The following is a 24,492-nucleotide window of genomic DNA, read 5'->3' as shown; positions in this document are numbered from 1 at the left end:
CCATGAATTGTAATATGAGTGACATTTTGCAGATGAAGGCCAGGGGGGCCCTGACACTTTGGGCCCCTGGGCCTCTGCCTGGTGGCCACATTCAGTAATCCATTGGCACATATCAGGCTAATGTAAACCACATGTGTAAAGTTGTTGAAAGGTTGTGAATGCTGTAGTGCTATCATTGTCATTTGCCTTGATTTCCATTTACTTAGTCTTTGTTTGTTTATGGTAAGGCAGTATTAGTAAAAGGTAGAAGTGAATGAAGGAAGGACAGAGGATAAGAAAGTAAAGAATTGAAAGAAAGAAACAAAGGAAAAGAAACAAACGTGTGCAGACAGAGAGACAAAAGGGACATATAACAGTATGAATCAGCCTGTACATAATGGAAAGTGTCCATTATGATGGAAAAACATCATGCTGCAGTGCTGCTTCACACTCACGCTGTGATATGGGCTATAACCAGCTGTCACTGTACATTATTGACTGGTCACATATATGAAGTCTCACACTCTTTTGCGTGTCTGAGCAGCTTTCATATTGAAATAAAACCTGGCACCTTCAAAGAGCAACAATTCTAGTTTTCAATAGCTTCACGGGTCCTTACTGGCCTGCCTGAGTTTTTACCAGTCTTTGGCCCTGTTCCCAGAATGCCATGTTTTGTTGCTCCTGACATTCCCAGCTCTGCTTGCTATGGGCCAACAGACTTTTATGAATGCAAGGCTTTTTGTCTCTTCACCTCCTTTTTACTTGTTTAAACCATCCATCTGAGTAATTCCCAATGTCTCCTTCCTCATGAGGAATCTGTCTTTCCAGCTAAACCAGTCAGATCGGTTGATGTGGAAAATCTTCAGCTGAAATCTTAGACACATAAAGGTATTCTCCCACGACAACAGCAAAGAGCATTTATCTTCATGACATCACATAGACTGCATAACAGTTGTCCCTCTGTGGCACCAAAATGTCATGTTAAGTCTTTGTTTCAGCAGGTGGAACTTGTGAAAAAAAGAGTTGTACAATTGAGAAGGCAATATAAGAGCCGCTAGTGTACCCAGAGAATAACTTTGCTTTGGTATTCACTGTAGTATCACGTGGTGTGAAGCGTCTGCAGCTCTTCTAACCAGCCAGTGACAAAAAGAGTGAACTTTGGGGATAGCCAAGATTCATGGCTCAGTTATCCCTTTGGCAGGCCCTGTCCTGTGGTGTACTTGTAGCTTGGGGTAGTATGGGTTACATTGACAAAGACAACAGTTATCTGGTTACAAGATAATGTAAATGCTCATATGAGGTTGATTTTAAAGGAAAAAGGTGATCTTTTACAGTATGTTTTATACCAGGGGTACGTGTGTCTGCATTATTTTTCACCCTTGTATGCAATAATATTTTATTTAAAAAAAACTAAAAAAATAATAATTCAGATGATAAAAAAGTGCTGATGACATTAAAAAGTGCAGTTCATATTTAGGAATATATTCATAATAAAAGGCAGCAGGTACACATACACACTGCTGATGTTATCTCATACATGTTGCTTCCTCATTCTGTGAGAAAAGATCCAGCGTGTCTCAGTCAGCTACGCTTTCTTGTGTGACTTCGTTTGACACATATTTTTGTGTCACACCCTTTGCCCTTTGTAATTTTCCACCATCACATTTAAAGTAATCCTGATTCATTAGTATTTAAAGCAATCAAGGTGACGTTGAGCACTGTCAGTGGGTTTATTGAAGTCAGCTCAAATCATTTTCACAATGATCCATCTCATTGTATTAACACAGCATACAAATAACACCCGTGGGAAAATCATTAGTATGGAATAACATCCAGTCAAAGTGAAACTGATATTGCCGAGTCAGATGCAGAGTGGAATTCCTACATTTCTACACACATAAAATATATGAAAATGGGTCTTTTCACTTTCCACTGTGTCAATACAAAGGCTATAAATGTTGTGAAGTGTATGAAGCAAGGCAGCAAACTAAGAATCTCATCATGACCTTCACTTGGATAGAAAACATATACATACCTAAAAATATTCTTATAAAACCACACTGAAATGATGTCAAAACTCCGTTATTAAAAACCCACTGCCACTGCCATCTACTGGTTGTGCCAGTTGATGAGAGCAGTATTGTGTAATCATGGCAACACACAAACCCAATATGGTAAGGGTAAATTAAAAACCTCTGACTGACGTACATGTTTAAAAATATCAGAAAATAAGCTGACGCTGAAATCTCTCATTTAAAAGTGCGAGTTTGAGTTTTATAGTACTGTGACAAACATTAAGACATGATTCCGCTTTTTGCTGCTTGACAAAGGGAACATGCAGTTTTTCATTTTGCAATCGTTTCATTGAGAGGAAGTCGAACGCATGACTGTTGTCTGTAGTGGGACACCAGGACAATTGCTAGCTAATTTGTCATGAGTGTAAGACATTTTTACAATAGCAGTACACTATGGATTCTATTATAAAGAAAATGCATTAGATGATATCAACACAGAAACACCAGTTTTGTTAAATTAATTCACTATCAGACTGTATCAGAGATGTTATAGTTTCCAGCACAGAATGAAACGGCAAGATTTAGAAATACTTAAAGTCTTAGGGGAATTTTAATTATTTTTGAGAGTGAAGCAGGTGGTGCAAAATAGGGGAGGAACTTCAGATACTTTTTAAACACTGAGGAGGGAATTATGTTTTTGGATTTTGCGTAGGGGAGGGACATTCAACTTTAAATGGTTGCATTTTGTATTTATTTTTAATACCCTCATAACCTTAAAACCTACAAGTGGGATTTGAAAAGTATACTTTCTTTGATACTCTCCAAAATCACATCTTTTATCATTGCCACAAACTGTGAAATATAGAGGGTGCATCATGCATTTATCCCCAGTCACTTGGGGAAGCTCAAGGAAAAATGTTTGTAGTTCCGGTAAAGGTCAAGATATTAAAAAAATAAATAAACGATGAAGTTACACCCCAGCCAGTCCCCTACTCTAATAAAGTACAGTCCCTAACTTCATGAAAACAGCAAAAGCTAAAGTGAAATACATCTTTGTGACAACAGCAAAAAATTAAGAAGTGGTAGACACAACCACAGGATTACCAGATGCAAACCTACTGTGCTCTGTCTCATCATGTTCCCACACTTACAGGCAATAAAAAAAGAAAATCTTGACCCAAATCAATTACATAATTAAAATCTTTCCCTTTTCCCTTTTTTGGAATCAACCAGATAATGATAAAAATAAAAAAGTTTGTTTACAAAAGCTTTACATTGAGACACGTTTCATGCATATATAATTATTTATTGTACTATTTATGAATACTATATGGAATACATAAAATATAAGACATTTATAAATATATGTTCACTATTTAAAAAAGAAACATGTAAAACAGGTCATTTACAAAGTTGCACAAGTATTGCACGGATGAACTCTGAAACTTCCTGTTTATCTGTGTCCTAATTTCATATAAAATGAGCTTCATTTCAGGCATTAAGAAACATAGTATACAATATGCACATGTAAATCTATACACTCCATGCATTTTCTATATCATGATGAATTATTTTCACACATTTTTATTAATATGTCCATTTGGTCTTTTGACTCATTTAGACACTGAGAACTGTTGGTCTGATTGCTCTGTCTCTTGGACACAAAGGACAACTCTTTATTGCCCTCACCTGGGGAGGTGCTGGAGATATGGCGGAAAAGCTTCTGGATGCCCGTGTCACGCAGGGAGCTCCTGAAGGAGCGAGCCGCAAACATGTAGAGAATGGGGTTAGCAGTGCTGCTGATGAAGACCATGGCTCCAGCAATGAAGGTCATGGTGCTCCTGATGCTCTCCAGATTATCTGCAGTGTCAGGTTCAGTGGCCAGGATGATGATAGAGAGGACATTTCCCATGTGATGAGGCGTCCAGCAAATGGCAAACACAACCACAACACTGGCAATCAGGACTGTGGACTTGCGCTTGGACTTGAAGGTCATCTGAGTAATGCGGCTACACAGGCAGCCATAGCAAACCACGAGGATGGAGAAGGGTAATATGTAGCCCACCAGTGTCTCGAGCAGCACACACACCAGCTCCTGGATCACAGAAGTGTAGAGGCGGTAGCGACAGTGCTCCTCACCAGACTCCATCCCTACAACCTGAGTTGGGATGACGGGTATGCTGAACAAGAAAGCTGCCGTCCACAGAGCCAGCAGAACTTTATTCAAAGCTTTTTTCCTCTTCCAGCCAGCTGAGGCAAAGGGATATCGAACAGCCACAAAGCGCTCCACACTCATGAGGGTGATGAGGAAAACACTGCTATACATACAGCCGTTTATCATGAACACCATGGCTTTGCAGGAGGCTTCCCCAAACACCCAGTGGCGGGCCAGAGAGTAGATCCATACAGGCAGGGTGATGAGGACCAGAAGGTCTGCGACAGCCAAGTGTAAGATGAGCACCACAGTGTGGGAACGCTGCTTCACGTGTCTCAGGATCGTCCAGATCACTAGCAGGTTCCCTGGTGCTCCTACAAGGAAAGACAGGCCCAGGATCACACAAGCCACTGCTGTTCCGCCGTCAAACTCCTCAGGGGCCATTTCCTCTGAAGGAGACAGCTCAGCTGAGAGGTTCATGCTGCAAGTGTATGTGCTGACAGTGGCGTCTGCATGAAAAGAAAAACAAAGTGCTGCACAAGCAAGTCTTCACTTCCCCTTACAAATAGACAGCACAGGAAAGGGGTTTCCTCACAGGGCTATTTGAGACCCAGAGAGGTGATTCATGCATGCGTCAGTGGTCCATTTTTCACCTCAGGTCAATGATCAAAAAATGATGGGTCTATGATGGGTCTCAGAGGGTGAATATTGGTTATGGGGAATAACTTCTCCACATTCAGTTTAAAATATTATAGTTTTGTTTGGAAAGAATTGTGAATACATTTTATACTATGGACATTTTCTTTTGGCCTTTTTCCAAAAAAACTAACAGCTATTACTATATATATATTTTCTCCAAAGAGGCAATAAGTTGTTTTGTGTTAAATCAAAATGATAAAATAATATTAAATACATTTTAATTTAAAAAAAAAGATAAATACATTTTTGTAGCAGTTTTACAAGAGCACTGACCTAAAAGTAATTCTTCTTAAATTTTCCATGTCAGCTCTTGTATGACACAAAACACATTACACAACACAGGGACATATTTCATTTTTCTACTATACAGCAATAGTTATCAACAAAACTGAGAAACACAAAACGACTATGATCATATGTTAGCTTGCAATGACATCCAAAGGTAAAAGTGAAACAAAGACAAGATAATAAAGATTAATGATAAAAATGACAACATGTCACCATTGACAGCATTATTTTGGCTGAGATCCCACATATAGGCCTTTATAAAAAAAAAGAAAAAAAGCATAGTCTCTTAATTAATTGCAGAAGACAAACGTCACGCTTCTCATCATCACAGTTTCAGGGATTCAGTTTTTTTTCAGAGTCAGAGATCAGCTCTTCCGTTGTATTTGCTGCCCTCTGGCCAGTATGCGGCTGCACTACCAGATCCCTGAGTTTGTTGGTGTGAGCCACCTTTTCCTGGAAGAGACAAACCAGCCGCGACTTTGCCAGATTCCCACGTAAGTTTCTTGCAAAGAAGGTGTATAATACAGGATTCACTGAACTGCTGATGAAAACAAGGGCACCGGAGCTGTAGACAACACTCTGTGGCACACATTCGTGTTCCAATTCTATGATACAAACCACATTAATTATGTTAATGATATGATGAGGCAACCAGCACAGTGAGAAGGCTATCACCACAGCCCCCACAAGAGCTATAGATTTCTGTTTGGAGTTGAAAGTCTTTTTCCTGAGCTTGGCTGCTACCAGGCAGTAGCACATACTAACAATAATGAAAGGAACTATAAAGCCCCCCATAATATCCAGACATGACAAGATGATTTCTTGAGTGTTAGAGTTAAATTCCTTGATAAAACACTGCTGATTGCCATAGCTTTCATCCAAAGATTCAGTCAGTACAGCAGGCAATCCTAGAAGCAAAGCAAGGAGCCACAAAAGTACTACAAGACAACTTTTCATCACGCTCTTGGTTTTCAAGCCCATCATCACAAAGGGATGACAGATGGCTAAATAGCGTTCCACACTCATGAGGGTAATGAAGAAGATACTGCCGAACATGCACACACGGATGATGTACATCAAAGCCATACAGACAGCCCCTCCAAACACCCAGGTGTGCACCAGAGAGTAGATCCACATAGGCAGGGTGATGAGGACCAGCAGGTCTGCAGCAGCCAGGTTTAAGATGAGCACCACAGTGTGGGAACGCTTCTTGACATGTCTAAGGATCGTCCATATCACCAGCAGGTTTCCAGGAGCTCCTACCAGGAAGGACAGGCCCAGGATCACGCAAGCCGCCACCACCACTGTCCCATCGTCAAACTCCTTAGGTGCCATTTCCTCTGAAGGCGACAGCTCAGCTGAGTGGTTCATGCTTTAAGTATGTGTGCAACTGTGCCGTCTGCATGAAAAGACAAACTAAGTGCTGTAAAAAAAAAGGCTTTACTTCCCTTTATGGACAAATTGAACAGGAGGGAGGTTTGCCACAGGACCATTTTGGGACTTACGGATGTGATATTGTGTCATGGAAAGGACAAGTTTCTGGAGGTGTTTAATTAAAAGACAGATGATTTACTGTCACTCCAAATCATTTTTTGTTTCTCTTCTGTGGAAGCAGGGGGAGGATTTCCGGCAAAACTTCACCTACTAGCAAGGTGCATGCTGTAAAAAAATACGTTTTGGGGGGTGGTAAATAAAACCCATGCAAACCATTTTTAATTTTAATTAAGTATACAGTATTAGTCCACAAGTGAAAATAATTAATAATGGGTAAATAAAACCTACTCTACCTACATGTTAACAGTTACAACTGCATTCAAGCTGCATTCAAAAGGTTCCATGTCCAAGGGGTTACTTTTGGTTCTAAAGGTACCATATTGAAAGTTTATGGTGCAAATGTGGCTCTAGGTACCCAACAGAGGGGTGACAAAAAACAGAAAGAGATGGTTCTACTGGTACCATCCACTGACTGCTTGGTGGAAATGGGGCAGTACAATGCATACTTAGCTTGGGTTGCTGTTTGTCCGAAGACACAAACTAATCAGTTCAGTATGGTGTGGTCAGTGGGACAATTAAAAAATATTGGCACGATCTCTGGGCAGCAAGGTGGTGCTGTGGTTGGTCACCTCACAGCAAGAGTGTTCCAGGTTCAAACCGACCCGTGTCAGCATGGGTTTTCTCTGGCTTCCTCTCACAGTCCAAAGACATGCACCTTGGGTTATTTGGTAACTTTTAATTGCCCGTCAGTGTGACTGGCTGTCTGTCTCTGTGTGTCAGCCCTTTGATAACTTGGCTTCCTGCCCAGGGTGTACATTGCGAGCTGGGAAAGGCTGTCTGTCTCTCTTCTGTCAAAGCAAAATGAGACTTGCTGGCACAACTTCACCTACAACTGAGATGCAGTAGAGGGGAAAGAAAAAAATGAATCCTTAATTTTGAAGAACTTTCTGTCTCTCTTCTGTGGAAGTAAGGTAAGAGTTTCTTGCATAACTTGGCTTGTGGCCCTCATAATGGAGGTCACAAATCGAAACATGTTTCTTTAGTCAACATACTACACGTGTTGCTGGAGTTTCCACCTCTTCTGTTTCTCTTCTGTGATCATGGTTTGTTAAGTAACTGCATTATCTATATTTAATCATAATAAGTTTCTGTATCAAAGAACTTTCTGTTTCTCTTCTGTGGAAGCAAGGTAAGAGTTTCTTGGACAACTGGCTTGTGGCCCTCATAAAGAAGATTGTAGCTTCTGTATTTATTACATTGCTACCTAAAAAATGTATCCAATTTCCCAGGAAGAGACTAGCTGATGAACAATAGCTATATGCCTCTCTGCAGTCATCCATGACGTGATACACAATAAACCTTTAAAGTTGGGATCGACATCACGTTTTTTTGTGCTGCTTTGAGGCAACTTTAAACCTTTGAACCCTGAGCAAATAGGTGCTATGTCTTTCACAAACACTGGCAAAAAGGCAATGAGCAAATCCATGAAATGTTTCACAAATTGCAAGAAATTGGTACATTTAGGAAATTATTTTTAAAAAGCTAGGGGAAGTTTTCCAGAAAACTTTAATTATAATTATTATAATTACATATTTAAGGTTATGTAACATAATAATCTTTTTAAAGCACTTTTTTTCAGGTAATTTCCTTGTTGTTTGGGTGTTTTGTTTTTTAAAACATTTTTTATTTCCCTTTTTACTGATTTTCAGGTGATTTTCTTGTATGTTGTTTATGTTGCATATGTATATGTTTTACTGATTTATTTCTAATTTTTGGGATAAGTTGTTGACTGCCCTCTTCCAGTGTTTTTTTTTTTTAAAGTCAAGTCAATTTGCTCAACCTTTGCATTTACATCTGTAACAACACACCTTAACTCTGGATGCTCTGTCAACTCCATTTGTGGTTGGAATTGCAAGCATCTGAACAGTTAATTATTACCATCACTTGCCGTTTCACTGATACATTCAGACGTTATCTGAGTACAGGACACAGTCTGCAGTATTCCATACCCTCCATTGTTTATCACAGTTACTGTGTGTTCTGTATGTAGTCAAGCCTGAAGTATCGGTCATTTGCTTATAGGCTTGTTCCATTTATACGACTTTGATTTGAAGATCAGTGTTTCCCTATCCATCTTACAGTATAGACTAGAGCTACAGAAGTTGACAATACTTTCAGTTTCTCTTTAAGTAATCTATGACCCACTTTAAAATGGAAGGCGCTCTGCTATAACAGCTTATGGTTTAAATAAATTAATGTTAGTGCTCCATCTTGCTCATTCAATGTATTTATGAATTCCTCTTGAAGGTGTGTGTGGTTGAAAACTGACCTTGTCATGATTTACAAACATAATTTTGATGTAAAATTGAAAGTATAAATCAATATTGATTGCTTCTGTTTCCACTTTTAAAAACTACACAGCACCTTCATTTCTATTCAGATAAACATAACATATTTTTTGGAACATTTTAAAAATATTTGTATTGCACTTTTCTTCTTTTTTTGGTTTTTGCTATACTTTCTGTTATTGTAATGTTATTTTCCCTCATTTTTATGATAAGCACCAATCCTCATACTGCAATGTGAAAACCAACTTGACAATAAACCAGGGAATATGGAATTGCTTTCAATTAGGGCAAGGCATAAATATACTGATTTAGTCAATGAGTTTTCTAGTTATATTAGGACTATAGACTGATAAAAGCTAAACCATTTTCTCTGAGATGTATGGTTAAATAATACACTCTGTACCCTAAGGTCTCTCTTGTGCTTCACATTGAAGGGTTTGACGTTTTTTTGATAATAAATGTACCAATGGAGTTATTAGAAACTTTATATTAGAGGTATGTTTCCCCAACCCAGTAAAACAAAATTATATTCTCAGGGAATTCAATTTGGACAGTTTAACAATTAAAGTAAAATATATAATTCATTACCACTTTCACCTAAGAGGTGAACTTCAAAACTTTAAAAGAGATTTAGCCAACAAATGAATTCTTTAGACTGAGATGAAATTTTTGTGTGAATACTTATACGTATTGTGAAAGTGAAATTGAAAGTTTGGAATGTGCGTTTCTACCATGTACTCTTTGTGATATGCAGTGCTGGCTGCAGGGAGATTTAGCCCTCACCATTGGCAATAAAGACTGACAAATAAAGCGTTTGTATTAACATTAAGAACATGGATGTTGTTCTTGATGTTGTCTTGTTATTGGGGATAATTTTTTTATATACATAAGTGTAGATACTTCAAGAATAAACCCAGTTTACACCATTTGAGGAAAGAACTTAAACTCTTAAGTAAGTCACTGAAATGTGTTAAAGAAAGGAAAGTTCTTAAGTTGATTTCATTATAACATATGTTTTTGTTTGTATTTTATGTTTGTGTTTTATTTGTATTAATTGTTGTCGTTCTTGCTAAACCTGAGAGAGAAGCTATTTGATGAACATGCCTTGTTTGTCTGTAATTACCAAGTTCTCAATAAAGAAAGAGGAAAAAAGTTAGATATTTAAAGTAAATGTAAAGACTGTGTAGGTTTTTACTGATGAATCGAAAAATCAAATAGCAGGTATACAGCAATTGCAGTTCCACAGCCACAAAGTTGAGAATGGGGGAGGCACTTCAAATAACATTCAAAATCAAATGGCCACAGTTTATGAAATACTCTCAGCAAGTGGGTTTCACAGGCATGTTGTCTTTAAAAATGTCAAAAATCACACCATTCATCACACAGAAATGATGAAGTTATTTATTGTGTATATGTAGGTCATGCATTTTGCCCCAGTCACTCGGGGAGGCTTAAGGAAAGTAGCCTATTTGTAGCACCATGCATGGAAGGTCATAATATTAAAACAAAAACAAAAACAAAAACAAACAAACAAAAACGACAACAACAAAGTCGCACCCGAAGCCACCCCCTACTGTGATAAATAGTAGTTCTTCAGAGCAGTGCCTTAGTTGCAGGAAATAGCCTCTACATAAAAAAGATAGGACATGAAAAGGAAATTAAAACATTAGAGCTAACAAGATCTGGATTAAAGAGCACACTGGAGTAAGATGGAAGTGGACAAGGTATAAAATGTCTGGTAAGCTTATAGGGAGAACAAAGCTGATGGCAAAAATCTGACACTGTGGGACATAACTTGGGGGCCACTTTTGCAAAATAGCAAGAGGTCAGGGGCCAGTTGCAGCAGCCCCATACATATTTCCAGGTTTTTAGGATGTTTCTAGGATTTTTAGGATGTTTCTTGGATTTTAGGGTATTTCTGTGATTTTATTTTATATCTCAGATTGATTCTCAAATTTTAGGATTTTTCCAGGATTTTAGGACATTTCTCGGATTTGAGCATATTACTTGAATGATATTTCTTGAATTTTTGGGTCTTTCTCAGATTTTAGCACATTTCTAATTTTTTGGCCATTTTTCAGATTTTAGGACATTGAATTTTTTGAAGACGTCTCTTGTATTTTACGATGTTTCTTGTAATTTTTTTGTATTTTATTTTAGCACATTTCTCAGTTTTTGGGGGAATTTTTGGGATTTTAGGACACTGAATTTTTCAAAGGTGTTTGTTGTATTTTACGATGTTTCTTGTTTTGTTTTTTTTGTATTTTGTTTTAGCACATTTCTCAGTTTTTTTTGGGGCCATTTTTCAGATTTGACGATGTTTCTAGTATTTCAGGACGTTACAAGAATTTAGAAATAAGCTTTTTTTTCAGATTTTAGGGCATTTTTTGGATGTTAGGACATTTCTAGAATTTCAGGACATAAGGGGCTGAGCTACAACCTCTGTCCATGGGATGTGGAGGATGCTCCTATGTATACGAAAGGTACAAAAACATGTTTCAGTTTGAATCACTATTTTTTATTGTGAATTAGAAAAAGGTTGGGGGCCAGATTTGGCCCGCAGGGTGGAAGTTGAGTTTGACTGCTGTAGGAGTTAGCTCACTGCAGAAGATGGCAGTAATTCAGCACCACAGAGGTCCGCTGCCGTAAAACCTCACAGAAGAAGAAGCGGAAGGAGGAGGAGGAGGCTTCTCTCAGAGCCAGCTGCCTTCACGATGAAATAAACATGACGATGTTGACAACTACGATTTTCTAAGTGCATCTGCACTAACAGTACGCCACTGTATACAACGAGGGACGCTGGATATTGTGTTTAACTAATTTTGTGACAAGCTGTAAGTGACGATTTAATGCGAGCTTGTTTACCAGTGATTAACAGAAGCTAGCTACGTAGCTAATGTCAGCTAACAAATAAGCTAGTATTAGCTAACGTTAGCCAGGTAAATAGCTAATATTGGGGGCGTGAATTTAACTTTATCTCTACCGCTACTAAGGTATTAATGTGAAGGTTAGCCAGTTAAATCGCTGATTAAATGTTTTCATTTTGTTTGGCTGATTTAACCTTTTACATTTGACCAAAGACAGCCCAACTCAAGAGAAATTTGTACCCTTTACAAACTGCAATGAGCTAGCGTGAAGTTAGCCTTGCTTAGGGAGAAGCTACGTAAGCTAACATATCCGCTGGCTAGCTAACGTGAATCTTCTAACTAATTAGAAAACAAACAAGAATATCTTGTACGTGTGTTTCCAACTGCCTGTTTCAAAACATTACTAAATAATGGGCGACGTGTTGACGCGCATTAGCAACGATCCCGTGCGAACACTTTTGAATGTATTTAACAAAGCTAATGTTTACGCAACTTTTGGCTAACGTTAGGTAACTCGCGTCTACCCTCACAGGTTTTTTCTTCCCAGATCAATTCTTGGATCGGGGCGAACACAATTTTCCCCAAATTGAGGACTGGACCGTAAACACTGCAATGCCTCTGCTGTTTTTGGAGAGGTTTCCATGGCCCAGCCTGCAGACCTACACAGCGCTGAGTGTGGCTTTGCTTGCTGGCAGCATCTTTAGTGCCTACACCACTGTGACGGATCCGGGTTTTGGGGTCTTGGAAACTGATGAAACACCAGCCCCCCCTGAAGTGGATCTTGAACATCTGAACAATGATATTAGCAACACAGAATTGGCAACCACTGTCCTGTGGTATCTTGTCACTGACAGCCTCTTTGTATGGGTGAGTGTCGTCCAGGTTTGGACTTTGCATTGCTTATTAAGATGATGAAACAAAAACTGATTGTCACTTTATCTTCTGTGCTCCTGTAGGTTTTGGTCAACACATTCTGCTGCTCTTTGATGTTAATTGCTAAAATGATTCAGTATGTGGTGTTTGGCCCATTGAGGGTCAGTGAGAAGCAGGTAAGTCTGTGTTTAGATCAGTATTAAATAAGTCATGCCGCAGCTCTCATGCCTGGGGTAATAAGCAGCTCTACTTGAGCGTAGATCTCTCAGAAAAAAATGCACCTCATTTGCTTTGTGTTTATTCCTCAGCACCTGAAAGACAAGTTCTGGAACTTTATCTTCTACAAGTTCATTTTCATCTTTGGAGTGTTAAACGTACAGACAGTGGAGGAGGTGGTCATGTGGTGTTTGTGGTTCTCCGCTCTGGTCTTTCTCCACCTCATGGTGCAGCTCTGCAAAGACAGATTTGAATATGTAAGTATGCTATTCTCTCTCTTTTCTTCGTTACTCATTCCTGTGCCCCCAACCATGGTTTGTGACTGTCCTGCATGGTAATCCAGGGAAGGACAATAAAACATTAAAAAAAATGACATTGTGAATCTGTTATCATTACAAATACACTCTATTCACAATTGTCCAATCTAATTCAACTGAGGATGGCTACGACAACTACTGATAGTAAACTATATGCTCAACCGGCCAGTCAGCTTTGACCCAATACGTAAGGCTTATCAGCACAAACATATCAGAAATAAGCCGACACTTGATATTTTTTGGATGGGCCACAAAATATATATATATTTTTCATACTCGCTGGGTAATTTTATCGCAAGCTTGTGAGACTATTATAAAAATCTTTCCCTTCTGATTTTAAAGCAAACACATCTGAAGAAGATTTGTCTTAGTGAAGGCCACTGTTGTCACAGGTACCTGGAGGTTGTTTTTTTTGTTTGTATTGCTACAGAGCTCATGTTTGTTTGGACAAGACACAACATTCCTACAGAAATAAGCAGGTCTTTGAGAGGATGCACCCTCCCAGTATTTGTTTGTGGTGCTAAACCAAAGTTCATATAGTTCCAATATTGAACACCCAAAGGTAAAAAAGCAGGGCACACATAGATCTTTAGGACAAAGTTGACTTATCTCAAGTTCACCAATTTATTCTGGCCACAATTTATTCTTCTGTTAGAAATGTCAGCTAGAAACAGTGCACAAATTGTAAAATGACACATTACCATTGTTGCACACAGGTATCAGCAGGCATTGGGAATAGCTAGACAACAGCTTGGGTCCATGTTCACTTCCTGTCTGCTGATGTCATTCCAAAACACTGCAAAATATTCCAACAGGAAATACAAAGAAACCCTTATAGAATGGCTTTGTTGTCGAGTTTGAAATGTTTTATAGGAATCTGCACAGTTAACACAAAAAACTTTAGAGCTCATGCACAAAAGTATGTGTGTGTGTGAGAGATTTTATATGATATAATTGATAAGCCTGCATGTTCCTGTATGAACCTGTTTTCCTGTTTATGCTACACAGTAAACCCGATAGACATACTTCCATTTTTTATGGCTGTCGTGTTACTCATAAGGACAGTGAGTGAGTGTGAGGTAGCCAGACAGAAGACTGCCATTTGAAGACACCTGCATGCATTTCCAAACTTAATAGAGAGGTCTTTTTAAAAGGTGTCCTGAGTGTCCCCCATGAGTCTGAGAGTAACTTGCCCTTCTCAACTCTGGATCTATTAATAGTTTCTTGTACTGGCATGTGAGGCTGCTGATTGACATGTCCCTGTATCAGATTGTGCTCTGCATGTTGGGGAAAACAAAATATCAGGTTTAACTGGCCTCCTTTCCTTACAAGTAATGACATTGACAGTGGGCATTAAGTTGATATGTTGCCTGTGATCAAGTGCTGAGTGGCTTAGTGTACCAGAGAGTAATTTCTGCCTGCTGAGCTGTAAAAATGTATCAGTTTTGTATGTGCACATGTTGTGTGTGACTGTCAACTAGTTTTATTTTTTGTGTCACAGCTTTAGCTGTATATCTGAAGTTGTGGCATGTTCATTTTAGGTTGAGGTTTGTCAGGAGTGTTAGCCCAGCTGTCTTCCTTCCTGTTTCCCTGTTCTGTGGTTTGAACTTTGGGGTGAAGATGACGCATGTAGGGTTAACTGCTAAAGATGATGGGTATATCATGTTGTCGATGTGCAGGGGAAACCTTGTGGCATTACAGCTTTACAAAATTGATGGGACCTGTTTTATTTCTCAGCTCAGCTTTTTTAATGATTGCAATGAGGTCCTGAATTGTATTCCTTTCACTGTCGACAATGTCATCTTTCAGTTTAAAGTCTTAGGATATGTTTTGCAAAATACATATGTTTGGGGAGGTCGTGTGTGAGGAGTCTATTGATTTAAATAGGTTGTATTTATTTTGAAGGGAAAAGTTCACGTTTCCTCTCAGCCAATACAGTAGAAATGTCATTTGAGTGTTGCACTGAGCACAATATAAAAACATGTCATGCATGTGTGTGAGCAGGCTTAGAAAAAATATATGGTCTATGGTGGCTGATTAAATTATTTTGATTTAGGAATATTCCCCTTTCAGATGTATTGTTCTATTATTGAGCTGTTTCCCATCAACAGCTGTCAATTTAATGAACACAAGCAGGTTTTGTATTGTTTGATGATTATATGTATTCTTTAAATGCCAGAATAATCTGTACTCGTATGAGATTGTGAGCATTTAAACAAAACACATAGTCTGAATCCTTCCTGTTGCTGCTGATCCTTAAGAAGCCTTAAAAGGCATTGAATTAACAAATCTAACAAATAGGGCCTTAATTTGTATTACAGTGTCTTAAATCAATCTTTCAGAAGTCTTGAAAAGGCTCAGAAACAGGAAAGTAGCATTTTCTGATTTTTCTGGTGTTGCATTGTAAAATTTCAAAATAACTGATAACACCGACCGACACTGATATATAAGATTTGCTGAATTCCCCTTGCATGAATGTCACCAAAAAAGTCATGTTCTAAGAATGTTTTGTTTGTTTTTGTTTTGGTTATTGTAAAATTATATTCTCAGTGGCATTAAATAGTCTTGAATATAAATTGCTTTAGGCTGTAGGAATCTTGGCCGAGTGAAGTCTACTTTGAATTCGTAACTTTATTTGCATAGCACCTCTATCAAATAAAATGTCTACGAGGGCTGAACAGACCCACATGAACTTCCCAAACCATCACAAGATATCTCAATAGACAAGAAAAAGCTCCCCAGTAACCCTAGGGCATAACGAAAGGGAACATCTCTAAGAGAGACACAGTCCACTCATAATTCACATTTTCTTCCCTGCAGCTGTCTTTCTCGCCCTCCACGCCCATGAACAGCCATGTTCGAGTGATTTGTCTGCTGGTCTCCCTGCTGCTGGACTGCTGTGGTCTGGCTGTGGTCTGTGGTTTGCTGGGAGCTTCCCATGGCATGCACACACTCTCCTTTATGGCAGCAGAGGTGAGAACCTTGAGCCACATCTTTCTAAAAAATGGGGGCCATATGTTGACAAAGGAATGATGATTATGGACTCTTTCTATCATTGAGGCTTTTGGTTAGGCCCTTATATTTCTTAAAGATTCATCCGTTTATTTGATTTGTATGTCTTAAATGGGGCGGGATAAAACTGTCATGTGTTTCATGTGCCATATCAAAAAAAAATAAACTAAAAGGCCTCTTTATGGCAGACAGTTGGACATCAAAGCAGGAAAAGCACAATCAATAACAACTGTGCTTTTTTGCTCTGACAAGTCAAAATGTCCACTGCAGAAAAAGGCTTATTTATTAGGTACATAAGTCTCCCTCAGGGGATGTATTTCTAAAGAGAGGTTTAGGCTAATAAACACAAACTGTCACTGGGCCATTTTTAGCACAAAACACTTCTCATTTGCCTCAGACAGTTTTTTTGTCACAACTGAAATGTCAGATCTCGGATTGTACTGTATGGACTACAAGAATTACATCACATTCATATCTGTGTCTTTTCTTCTTCAGTGCCTGCTAGTGACTGTACGCACTGGGCATGTCATCATGCGGTAAGTCCACTTAAATCCTCCTGGTGCAGATGACATAGCCTGTGCAGATTTAGAGTCAGGAGCTAATGTTAGTTACACCATTTGTTTTTCTCTGGCTCTGTTACACAGTGTGAAAGGCTTTTTTGTCCCCAAGAGAGTGGTCAGGATTATACTAGCAGCAGAAACAACTCTAATCAGCCAAAGCACTCATATACTCAAAGATATCAGTCTAACATTGGAAAGTGTAAACTGTTGTCAGGTACATTGCTGTGGCCTGGTACAAAGCAAAAACAATTAACTTTATTAAAAAAGGTTGTCTGTTCTTTCATTTGTTTGTGTTTAATTTGTGATGCTGCTCACAGTAGATTAGGAGTTTATCAACATTGGACTACTTCCACTTCTTTTTTCAACCAAGCATATTGCATTAAAGACCCCCTCTAGTAATATTGCATATTTGAACCTTGTTAAAATGTCCATAGGGTGTTTTTTTCTATACTATCTGCAAAATAAGCAATCAACACCATGGCTGAGCATTTCTCCCTTGGAACTACAGTGTACTAATGACAGTCATAAGGACGCAGATTCAGACTTAATGGGTTTGTTACGTCACAACACTAAGAAACCAATCCGTCATGTTGCGGGCTGCAGCTTTTCACAGCACTGGTGAAACGAAGGGTATCAGGAGAAGTCAGGAGTTGCTACATATCTGTATTTTGCAAATTAAGTCGCACTTTTGCTTCAACTTGTCAGAGCTTGCAGTGAGGAACAAGGTTTATTTAGACAAAAACATGTATACACAACAACTTTCATATAGTGTGGTTAAACAGTGATCCTGTTCTGAAACTATTGTGCTAAACCATACTCATACACAATGCACAAAGCCCCATAGTACACTTGAAAATACTAAAGCGTGCCTAGAGCTAGATCAAATAAGCTTGGGTATCACGTAAAGGCAAGCGGCTGCAGGGTGGCACTTCTTTGCTACTCATAAATCTGTGCATACTAAACGAGGCAAAGCTGAAGAGTTACATCTAAGCCATAAAGCATGAAGGCATGAGTTTTTAAGGATTAAAGAATGCTCAGACAGGGAGTTTAGAGCTATTATACACAGGAATATTATACACTCTTTCACTCTAATTTTCTCTTTTTCTTCTCTGACCTAATTTGTCAATGTTTTGCCTCTGGTGGCAACACTACCTTTTTTATGTACTGTAATGCTTTCACACCATCTTGTTTTCATGCATTATGGATTTCCAATCTCCATCTAAGATAAGGACTGAGTCATCCACCACACTGCCTAAAAATCAGCTGTGTTTCATGGCCTGATGGAGTTGTACATGTCCCCTCAGATACTCTATTCATCTGTGGGATCTGAACCATCCAGGGACCTGGGAGAGTAAGGGGACATATGTCTACTACACAGACTTCATCATGGAGCTGGCTATGCTCTTCCTGGACCTCATGCACCATATCCATATGCTGGTAAGACACAGAGGGAACAGATGTCGGCATATAGTGATATGGAAATGCCCCCGTGTATTTTTCCTTCTCTCCTGATCTTTAATCAATTTGTCAATTTGTCTCTCATTAGCTTTTTGGAAACATATGGCTGTCTATGGCCAGCTTGGTTATCTTCATGCAGCTGCGATATCTTTTCCATGAGGTCCAGCGTCGTGTCCGCCGACACAAGAATTACCTTCGTGTCATCAACAACATGGAGGCCAGGTGATGATATGTATTCATTTAATTGTTTATCTCTTTTTGACGTATACTTTTGTGGTTCTTTGTTTGTTTAATTAAAGCATTTCTAATGGATCCATTTATCATTACTTGTTTCATCTTTATTTGTATGTACTCTGGACTTGGTGTGCAGATTTGCAGTTGCTACTGCAGAGGAGCTGGCTGCTAATGATGATGATTGTGCCATCTGCTGGGACACCATGTTGACAGCACGCAAACTACCCTGTGGCCATCTCTTCCACAAGTAAAGTGTTTTTTCTAATCAGATATCCCTCCATGGACAATATTTAGCAGTCCATTGTTATATTGTTACCACCGACCTGTGGCTCCATAGCCTAGAAAAAGTTTCTTGCAGAATAAAGATGGTTTAAGGAGAAACTGTAAGAATACTAAGCAACCAGATGTAACATACCAGCCTGGAATGTAGTATCCTTGATTTGGCTACTTCCCAAAGTCTTGCACACAAAGATCCTGATGTTTAGCTACAGAAGACTAATGTCGAGTTTTTTATACTGAGAAATTCTGTAAGAACATTTGTAAGTTGAGTGCGTATGTTTCGCAGCTCTTGTTTGCGCTCATGGCTCGAGCAGGACACCTCGTGTCCAACATGTCGGACATCGCTGAACATTAACGGAGATGGCGGCCAGGCGAGGAGCCCGCCGCAGGGCGGGGGTTTGGAAGACAATATTGGCCCCGTAGGAGCTGCTCCAGATGCTAGACCACATATCAACCAACACAATCACTTCTTCCACTTTGATGGTAAGTTGGTCAGACACAAATTCATCCAAGGATGATTTTGGTTTTGGAGATTCTCTTTCAATATCTCAGTATCACCTGATGTTATGTCGGCATAACATCTTGGTCTTGAGTGATTGGTTACGAAAAAGCTAATCCCCCTCCTCTTCATAAATCGGTTAGATTTATGTCAGACTGAGGAAGTAAACAGTATGTAACAAGTTAACAATCTTGTCTGCAGGCAAGAATGACCTCACTTCAGATAGGCTGGGTGTTACAATGACTTTTAAAACCCATACATTCTCTTTCAGGATCTCGCATTGCCAGTTGGTTGCCCAGTTTCTCAGTGGAAGTAATGCACACCACCAATATCTTGGGCATTGCTCAGGCCAACAACTCCCAGCTTCTGGCTATGGTGAGTTCATGTTCACAGTTAGTAGAAATTATTTTGAATTTCATAAACGATGATACAGCTAACAATTTGAGGTCAGGTATTGATTTTTTTTCCCTAGACCGCTGTCGAAAGTTTATGTTAACGCAAATGCGTTTTGATATAGTGATAACATCTTTATTTAACCAACAGATTTAACATGAACTGTTCGAAAATATGTTAAAACCCAAAAGATTTTGTGTATTTTCAACAGTTTTTTTTCATGTAAATCATTAAAACTGTATGCTAAGTTTTTTACATAAAGTATTTTGTCTTACGTTTTAGTTAAATCTAGTTTTGTATGTTCACCTGTTATGTTCGGGTCTTCCAGCAATAATCTTCCTTTTTATTATTTCTCTATCGCTCTATCTCTCCGTTTTGATGAACCCTCTGGTCACCAGGCCCATCAGGTTCAGGAGATGTTCCCTCAGGTGCCCTCCTACCTGGTGATGCAGGATCTGCAGTTGACCCGCTCTGTGGAAGTCACCACCGACAACATCCTGGAGGGACGCATCCAGGTGCCTTTTCCAACACAGGTCAGTCACCATGGGGTGAAATGTTAATAGCAGCTTATTTTTTTACATAATGTCATTGTTTTAATAACACAGTGGTCTCCTGGTACCTCCCTGTCAGTCCTTCTTGCCTCTGCTTCTTGTTGCTTACATTCCTGTGGTTTACTTAAAAGGCAGAATGCAACAGTCTGTGACATACTTTGTCTGTGTTCTTTCGTCAGGCCATAGAGCGTGCTCCTGCACAGGTGAACACTGTGTCAGATGAGCAGGACGGTTCCAGTGGAGCAGCTGAGCAGAGCCTCAGTGAGTCAGACAACATGGAAGTCAGAGGAGGTCGCTTCTCTAAGTCGGCCGAGGAGAGGCAGAAGATGTTAAAGCAAAGGAAAGAAGAGATGCTTCAACAGGCACGCAGGTTGGTACACTGCAGGTTTTTGACCTCATAAAATTAGAGATGTACTGTTTTGTCGTCCTGATCCTGATCTGAGTCATTTAATATTGAGTATCTGCCGATACCGAGTCCTGATCCGATATATTTGTTTTCTTAGATTATACAGCTGCACAGTGCAAATTTTAAGCAGGCTTCTTAAAAGTTATTAAAAATTTCTAAATCCAAGCTGTTTCTTGATACTTGTTATTTTTTAGCCTATTATTATTTATATATTTTACAAAATAAAGTATAAAAAAAGACAAACTCTTCCTATTAATCTTGTCGGCCTCGCTGACTTGATGAAACGTCTCTGTGCTTTTAAGAATCCAGCTATTGTTGCTGCGATGCAGCCTGTGTCTCAATAACCTGAATGATCTGAATTCTGCTGTTTGTTTTTGTCGACTGCACATCTTTTTGGCTGAATACACTTTATTAATAAATAAGCTGTGTTGGCTTTTTGCTCGCAGAGCTCACATACGAGTGGTGAGTGAGGTTGTAGTGAACTCAGCACGGCTGTCTGTGTTTCCTCTGAGCTTTTGCAACAGCAAAAGGCCAAATGTGAGACTCTCAAAACAAAGGTAAAAAATGTAAATAAACATTCTCAGAGTGCGTTTTTGTTGATGGTGTGTGGTGTTTCGCTGCTGGTGAGTCTCAGTCGCTGCTCAGGCGCTGCCCTTTAGTTCAGCAGAGAAGAGAGACAGACAGCTGAGTGGAGGAGTGTTAATGGCGGCGCTCCTCGTTGATCTGCATGAAAGTGAAAAGCTGTCTGTGTGACAGCTGACATAAAACAAAGGATCGGATGCTCTGTAAGCTAAATATTCCCGATCAGTCAAAAAATGCATTGATTGGCCCCCAATTCGATGTTTGACATTTGATCGGGACATCCCTACGTATACGTGGTACCAACATGTTTTATATTCAAAAACAAAATAAAAACACAAAGTTTCTGAGGTCGGGTGTGCGACCACACTAGATTTTGCTTTGTCGCTCAGATGTACAATAAGTGTTTTGTGAAAATAGATCCTTGTGAGACAAGTTTGTCTAAGGCAGGACAAAATACAATGAAAGGGCTTCTTTACTCAGCTACCAGACTAGCTGAAAAGCACAGTTGCGTTCTTGGTTGCCTTTTGCACATTACCTTGCATTTTCTGTTCCCATGATCATATGTTGTTCATTAATTCTCTGTAGGAGATATCTGAATAAGAGTCCAGAGGAGCAAGATGAGGATTTGCCTGGACTGGAGGAGGACACTGTTCCAGAAATGCATATGACTGTTATGAGACGTAGAACCATGGCGGCAGCTGCAGAGAGACGCATGCAAAATCAACAAGACCCTGCGCCCTGATATACAGGTTGGCGTCAGCAGAAGATTCGACCACATCATCATCCCAAGAGGCACAGAAAGAGCCATTTCAAACCTCCCCTATTTGGTGTACATTCAGTGGTCACCACCGATTCTAACGATAATTAAAAAGCATTTCAAACATGGCCTTTGGACTGTTTGGGCTGCCTAAACAAGGTGGGACTAATGTGAATGGCCTCTGCATCACTGATTCCAGAGTATTTGGAGCATTATATAAATTGATTGGTGCAAGGTTGCATTGCCCTTTATTCACGTGCCACACATTGCAACCACCAGCTTCAGTAGGAACTCACTTTCTGCCATGATTGGGACTGGCTGACAAAAACGAGCATGCTTTGCGTTCAGAAGAGTCTTTTAGGAGAAGGGTTTGGACATGTCTTTGCTAGATAAAAGCTATTTGGGTCTTTTATGCGTTTTCCTTTTATCAGACTTTATTTTCGCTTGTTTTGCTCATGGTGGAAAGCTACGTATTCTGAATGGAGAAACTCATCTGATGTAGTTGTGTGTAATTATTTTATGAGTTTCAACTGTGAACTAAGTGTAGGCAAAATAACAACATGTTTTTATGTCTTACCTTGGAGTAAGAGAATGTCACTTTAGTATTGTTCAGCCTTTTTCTGTCAAATATGAATGTTCCTATCAAAAGTAATGCTGCAAACAAAGTGTTTTTGACCCACATGGGTTATTCTGTATTTAGTGTGTAATGTCACCCATTGCAGACAGGTTTGTTATTTAACAAGGAGGAGTGCATGTACATCTTAGTTTTTCTAATACCATTCCCTTGAGAAGCATAGGCAACAAAGGGGATGTGTTACATTTTGTACAAGTACAATGGGCATCATCCTCCGGTCTTTCTTAAATTCTCCTCTGATAATGAGCAGTTCTCTCTGAATAAGAAAATATTATTTTCTACTGAATATATCAATGGTGTCTATGGTTATCTGTGTCCATCATGTTGAAATTTAGGATATGTAGAAGTTGTTAAGTCTGCGACAGCCGTACTTTCTGGACTGTCTTGTGGATGTTTTGCCACTCGGCTTCGGCAGTAAAAATGAGCAGCAACAAAACACTCTTAAGACTTAACAAATCCAGCTGCCTTTTGACTGAACACTTCTAGATATTAAATGACACAAAGAATCTTTCAGAACACATTTACAGGGTGTTTTATTTGTGCGACCTTTGTCTGCTCACATTGAGGAGTGCTAATTTTAAAAAATCAGAATTGTGAGGAACATAATCATCCTCTACTCAAAGATCTGATTTCAATAATGTTTAACATGGACTGGGCTTTTGAAACACTCTCCACATTGTCAAATTTCACTGAGTAGTAGCTGGTTGAGACATATCAATGGACACAAAGATGAAGACTGTGTGTATTATAGGTGTTTGATTTCTTGTTATTAAAATGCAAGAACAGTTTTGGGTGAGATGCATGAGTCTAGACTAAAGTGCTTTTGTTTCCTTCCACTTTATCCCAAAGAGCAGCCCACAAACTTCCACTAAAAGCTGGAGTGTTGTGATCTTCATTTTGTGTTTATTTTAGGGCTCAAACTCTGTTCTTGAGGTGTTGTACAACGATACATTATAGGATTTAGTTTTCAGATTTAAATTAGTCAAAATGTAAAAATGAGATGACAGTTTTCACTTTCAGTTTTTTTTTCCATTCAGTTATTTAACAGCTCTTAATATCCATGATATATTTTCCTAATCATGGGTTATCTTTCATAACCATTACTTATTTAATCAGAAGTGAAATGCTGTTTTGGACTGAGCTTTCCTGTATTTTTGTGCCTACATCAAGAATGGTTCAGTTATGGATAATTTCTGTAAATCTAGTTTTTGTAAAATATGTTAATACAAAAGACTCAATAAACAGAGCTTCTACAGCTTTTTAACAAAACATCGTCACTTGATCCTTTTTCTTGAGCCAATCTCTGACCCCCCCCCCCCCCCCCCCCCTCCCCTTACCCCCCCCTATTAACCCTTTGAAACCTGGAGCGGCATCATTTTTTCTTCCAGATGGCTTCCACGAGTATTTACAGCTTTGAATTCTGAGCAAATTGGTATTATTTCTTTCAAAAATATGAAAATAGGCCCAGACTCCTCTCTCTCTCTCACTGACAGCTATGTGAACAGTGCCAAGAAGCTGTTTGAACCTGGGCTTAAACCATGCTATAACCATATCTCACTTTCACTCTTACACTAATTAACAGATTCTTAACAGCTGTGGAGCAGAGTGATACATGCAGAGTTAAAACTGTTGTATTATGCTAAATATTACAAGATTTGGAAAAGTATTGTTAAAAAAAAAGCAAGGGGAAAAAGAGAAAAGCAAGGGAAAAGCAATATTTTAGGTTATCATTTATCAATTAAATATTTAAAATGTTACAGAATTATAATTTTCAGTATGTTAACCAGGTCACTTAATTGTTTTTTTTTTTTTTTGCTTTAATTTTTTTTAAAGACAATTTTCAGGTATTTTTGTTGTACTGTTTATTTTATTGCAT

The 24,492-nt window shown here is 39.0% G+C and overlaps 3 protein-coding genes across 4 annotated transcripts; 1 reads left to right on the top strand and 2 right to left on the bottom strand.

Annotated features, from left to right (window-relative positions):
- Positions 1-3,279: 3,279 nt before the first annotated feature.
- Positions 3,280-4,656, bottom strand: si:dkey-148a17.6 (uncharacterized protein LOC108190685 homolog). The gene has a single exon (XM_042489273.1). The coding sequence runs from the start codon at positions 4,627-4,629 to the stop codon at positions 3,553-3,555; it is 1,077 nt and encodes a 358-aa protein (XP_042345207.1). The 5' UTR covers positions 4,630-4,656; the 3' UTR covers positions 3,280-3,552.
- An 813-nt stretch (positions 4,657-5,469) lies between these two features.
- Positions 5,470-6,507, bottom strand: LOC121944160 (leukotriene B4 receptor 1-like). Its single transcript, XM_042487866.1, has one exon. It carries the CDS (start codon positions 6,505-6,507, stop codon positions 5,470-5,472), a length of 1,038 nt encoding a protein of 345 aa, XP_042343800.1.
- Positions 6,508-11,637: 5,130 nt separating this feature from the next.
- Positions 11,638-23,885, top strand: LOC121960035 (E3 ubiquitin-protein ligase AMFR-like). Of its 2 annotated transcripts, none has more exons than XM_042509734.1 (14): positions 11,638-11,812; positions 12,393-12,712; positions 12,802-12,894; positions 13,027-13,191; positions 16,072-16,224; positions 16,759-16,799; positions 18,128-18,260; positions 18,370-18,503; positions 18,652-18,762; positions 19,081-19,277; positions 19,565-19,668; positions 20,085-20,219; positions 20,417-20,607; positions 21,811-23,885. In XM_042509734.1, the coding sequence occupies exons 2-14, from the start codon at positions 12,458-12,460 to the stop codon at positions 21,965-21,967; spliced, it is 1,869 nt and encodes a 622-aa protein (XP_042365668.1). In that variant the 5' UTR covers positions 11,638-11,812; positions 12,393-12,457; the 3' UTR covers positions 21,968-23,885. The 2 variants fall into 2 exon arrangements, with proteins under 2 accessions (XP_042365668.1, XP_042365597.1); XM_042509663.1 differs by having other exon boundaries at positions 12,378-12,712.
- Positions 23,886-24,492: the final 607 nt, after the last annotated feature.

This window comes from Plectropomus leopardus, chromosome 1, assembly GCF_008729295.1.
Source record: "Plectropomus leopardus isolate mb chromosome 1, YSFRI_Pleo_2.0, whole genome shotgun sequence".
Classification (NCBI taxonomy): Eukaryota; Metazoa; Chordata; class Actinopteri; order Perciformes; family Serranidae; genus Plectropomus; species Plectropomus leopardus.
Note: the sequence above shows the minus strand (reverse complement) of the source record. Positions and strands in the feature narration are given on the sequence as shown.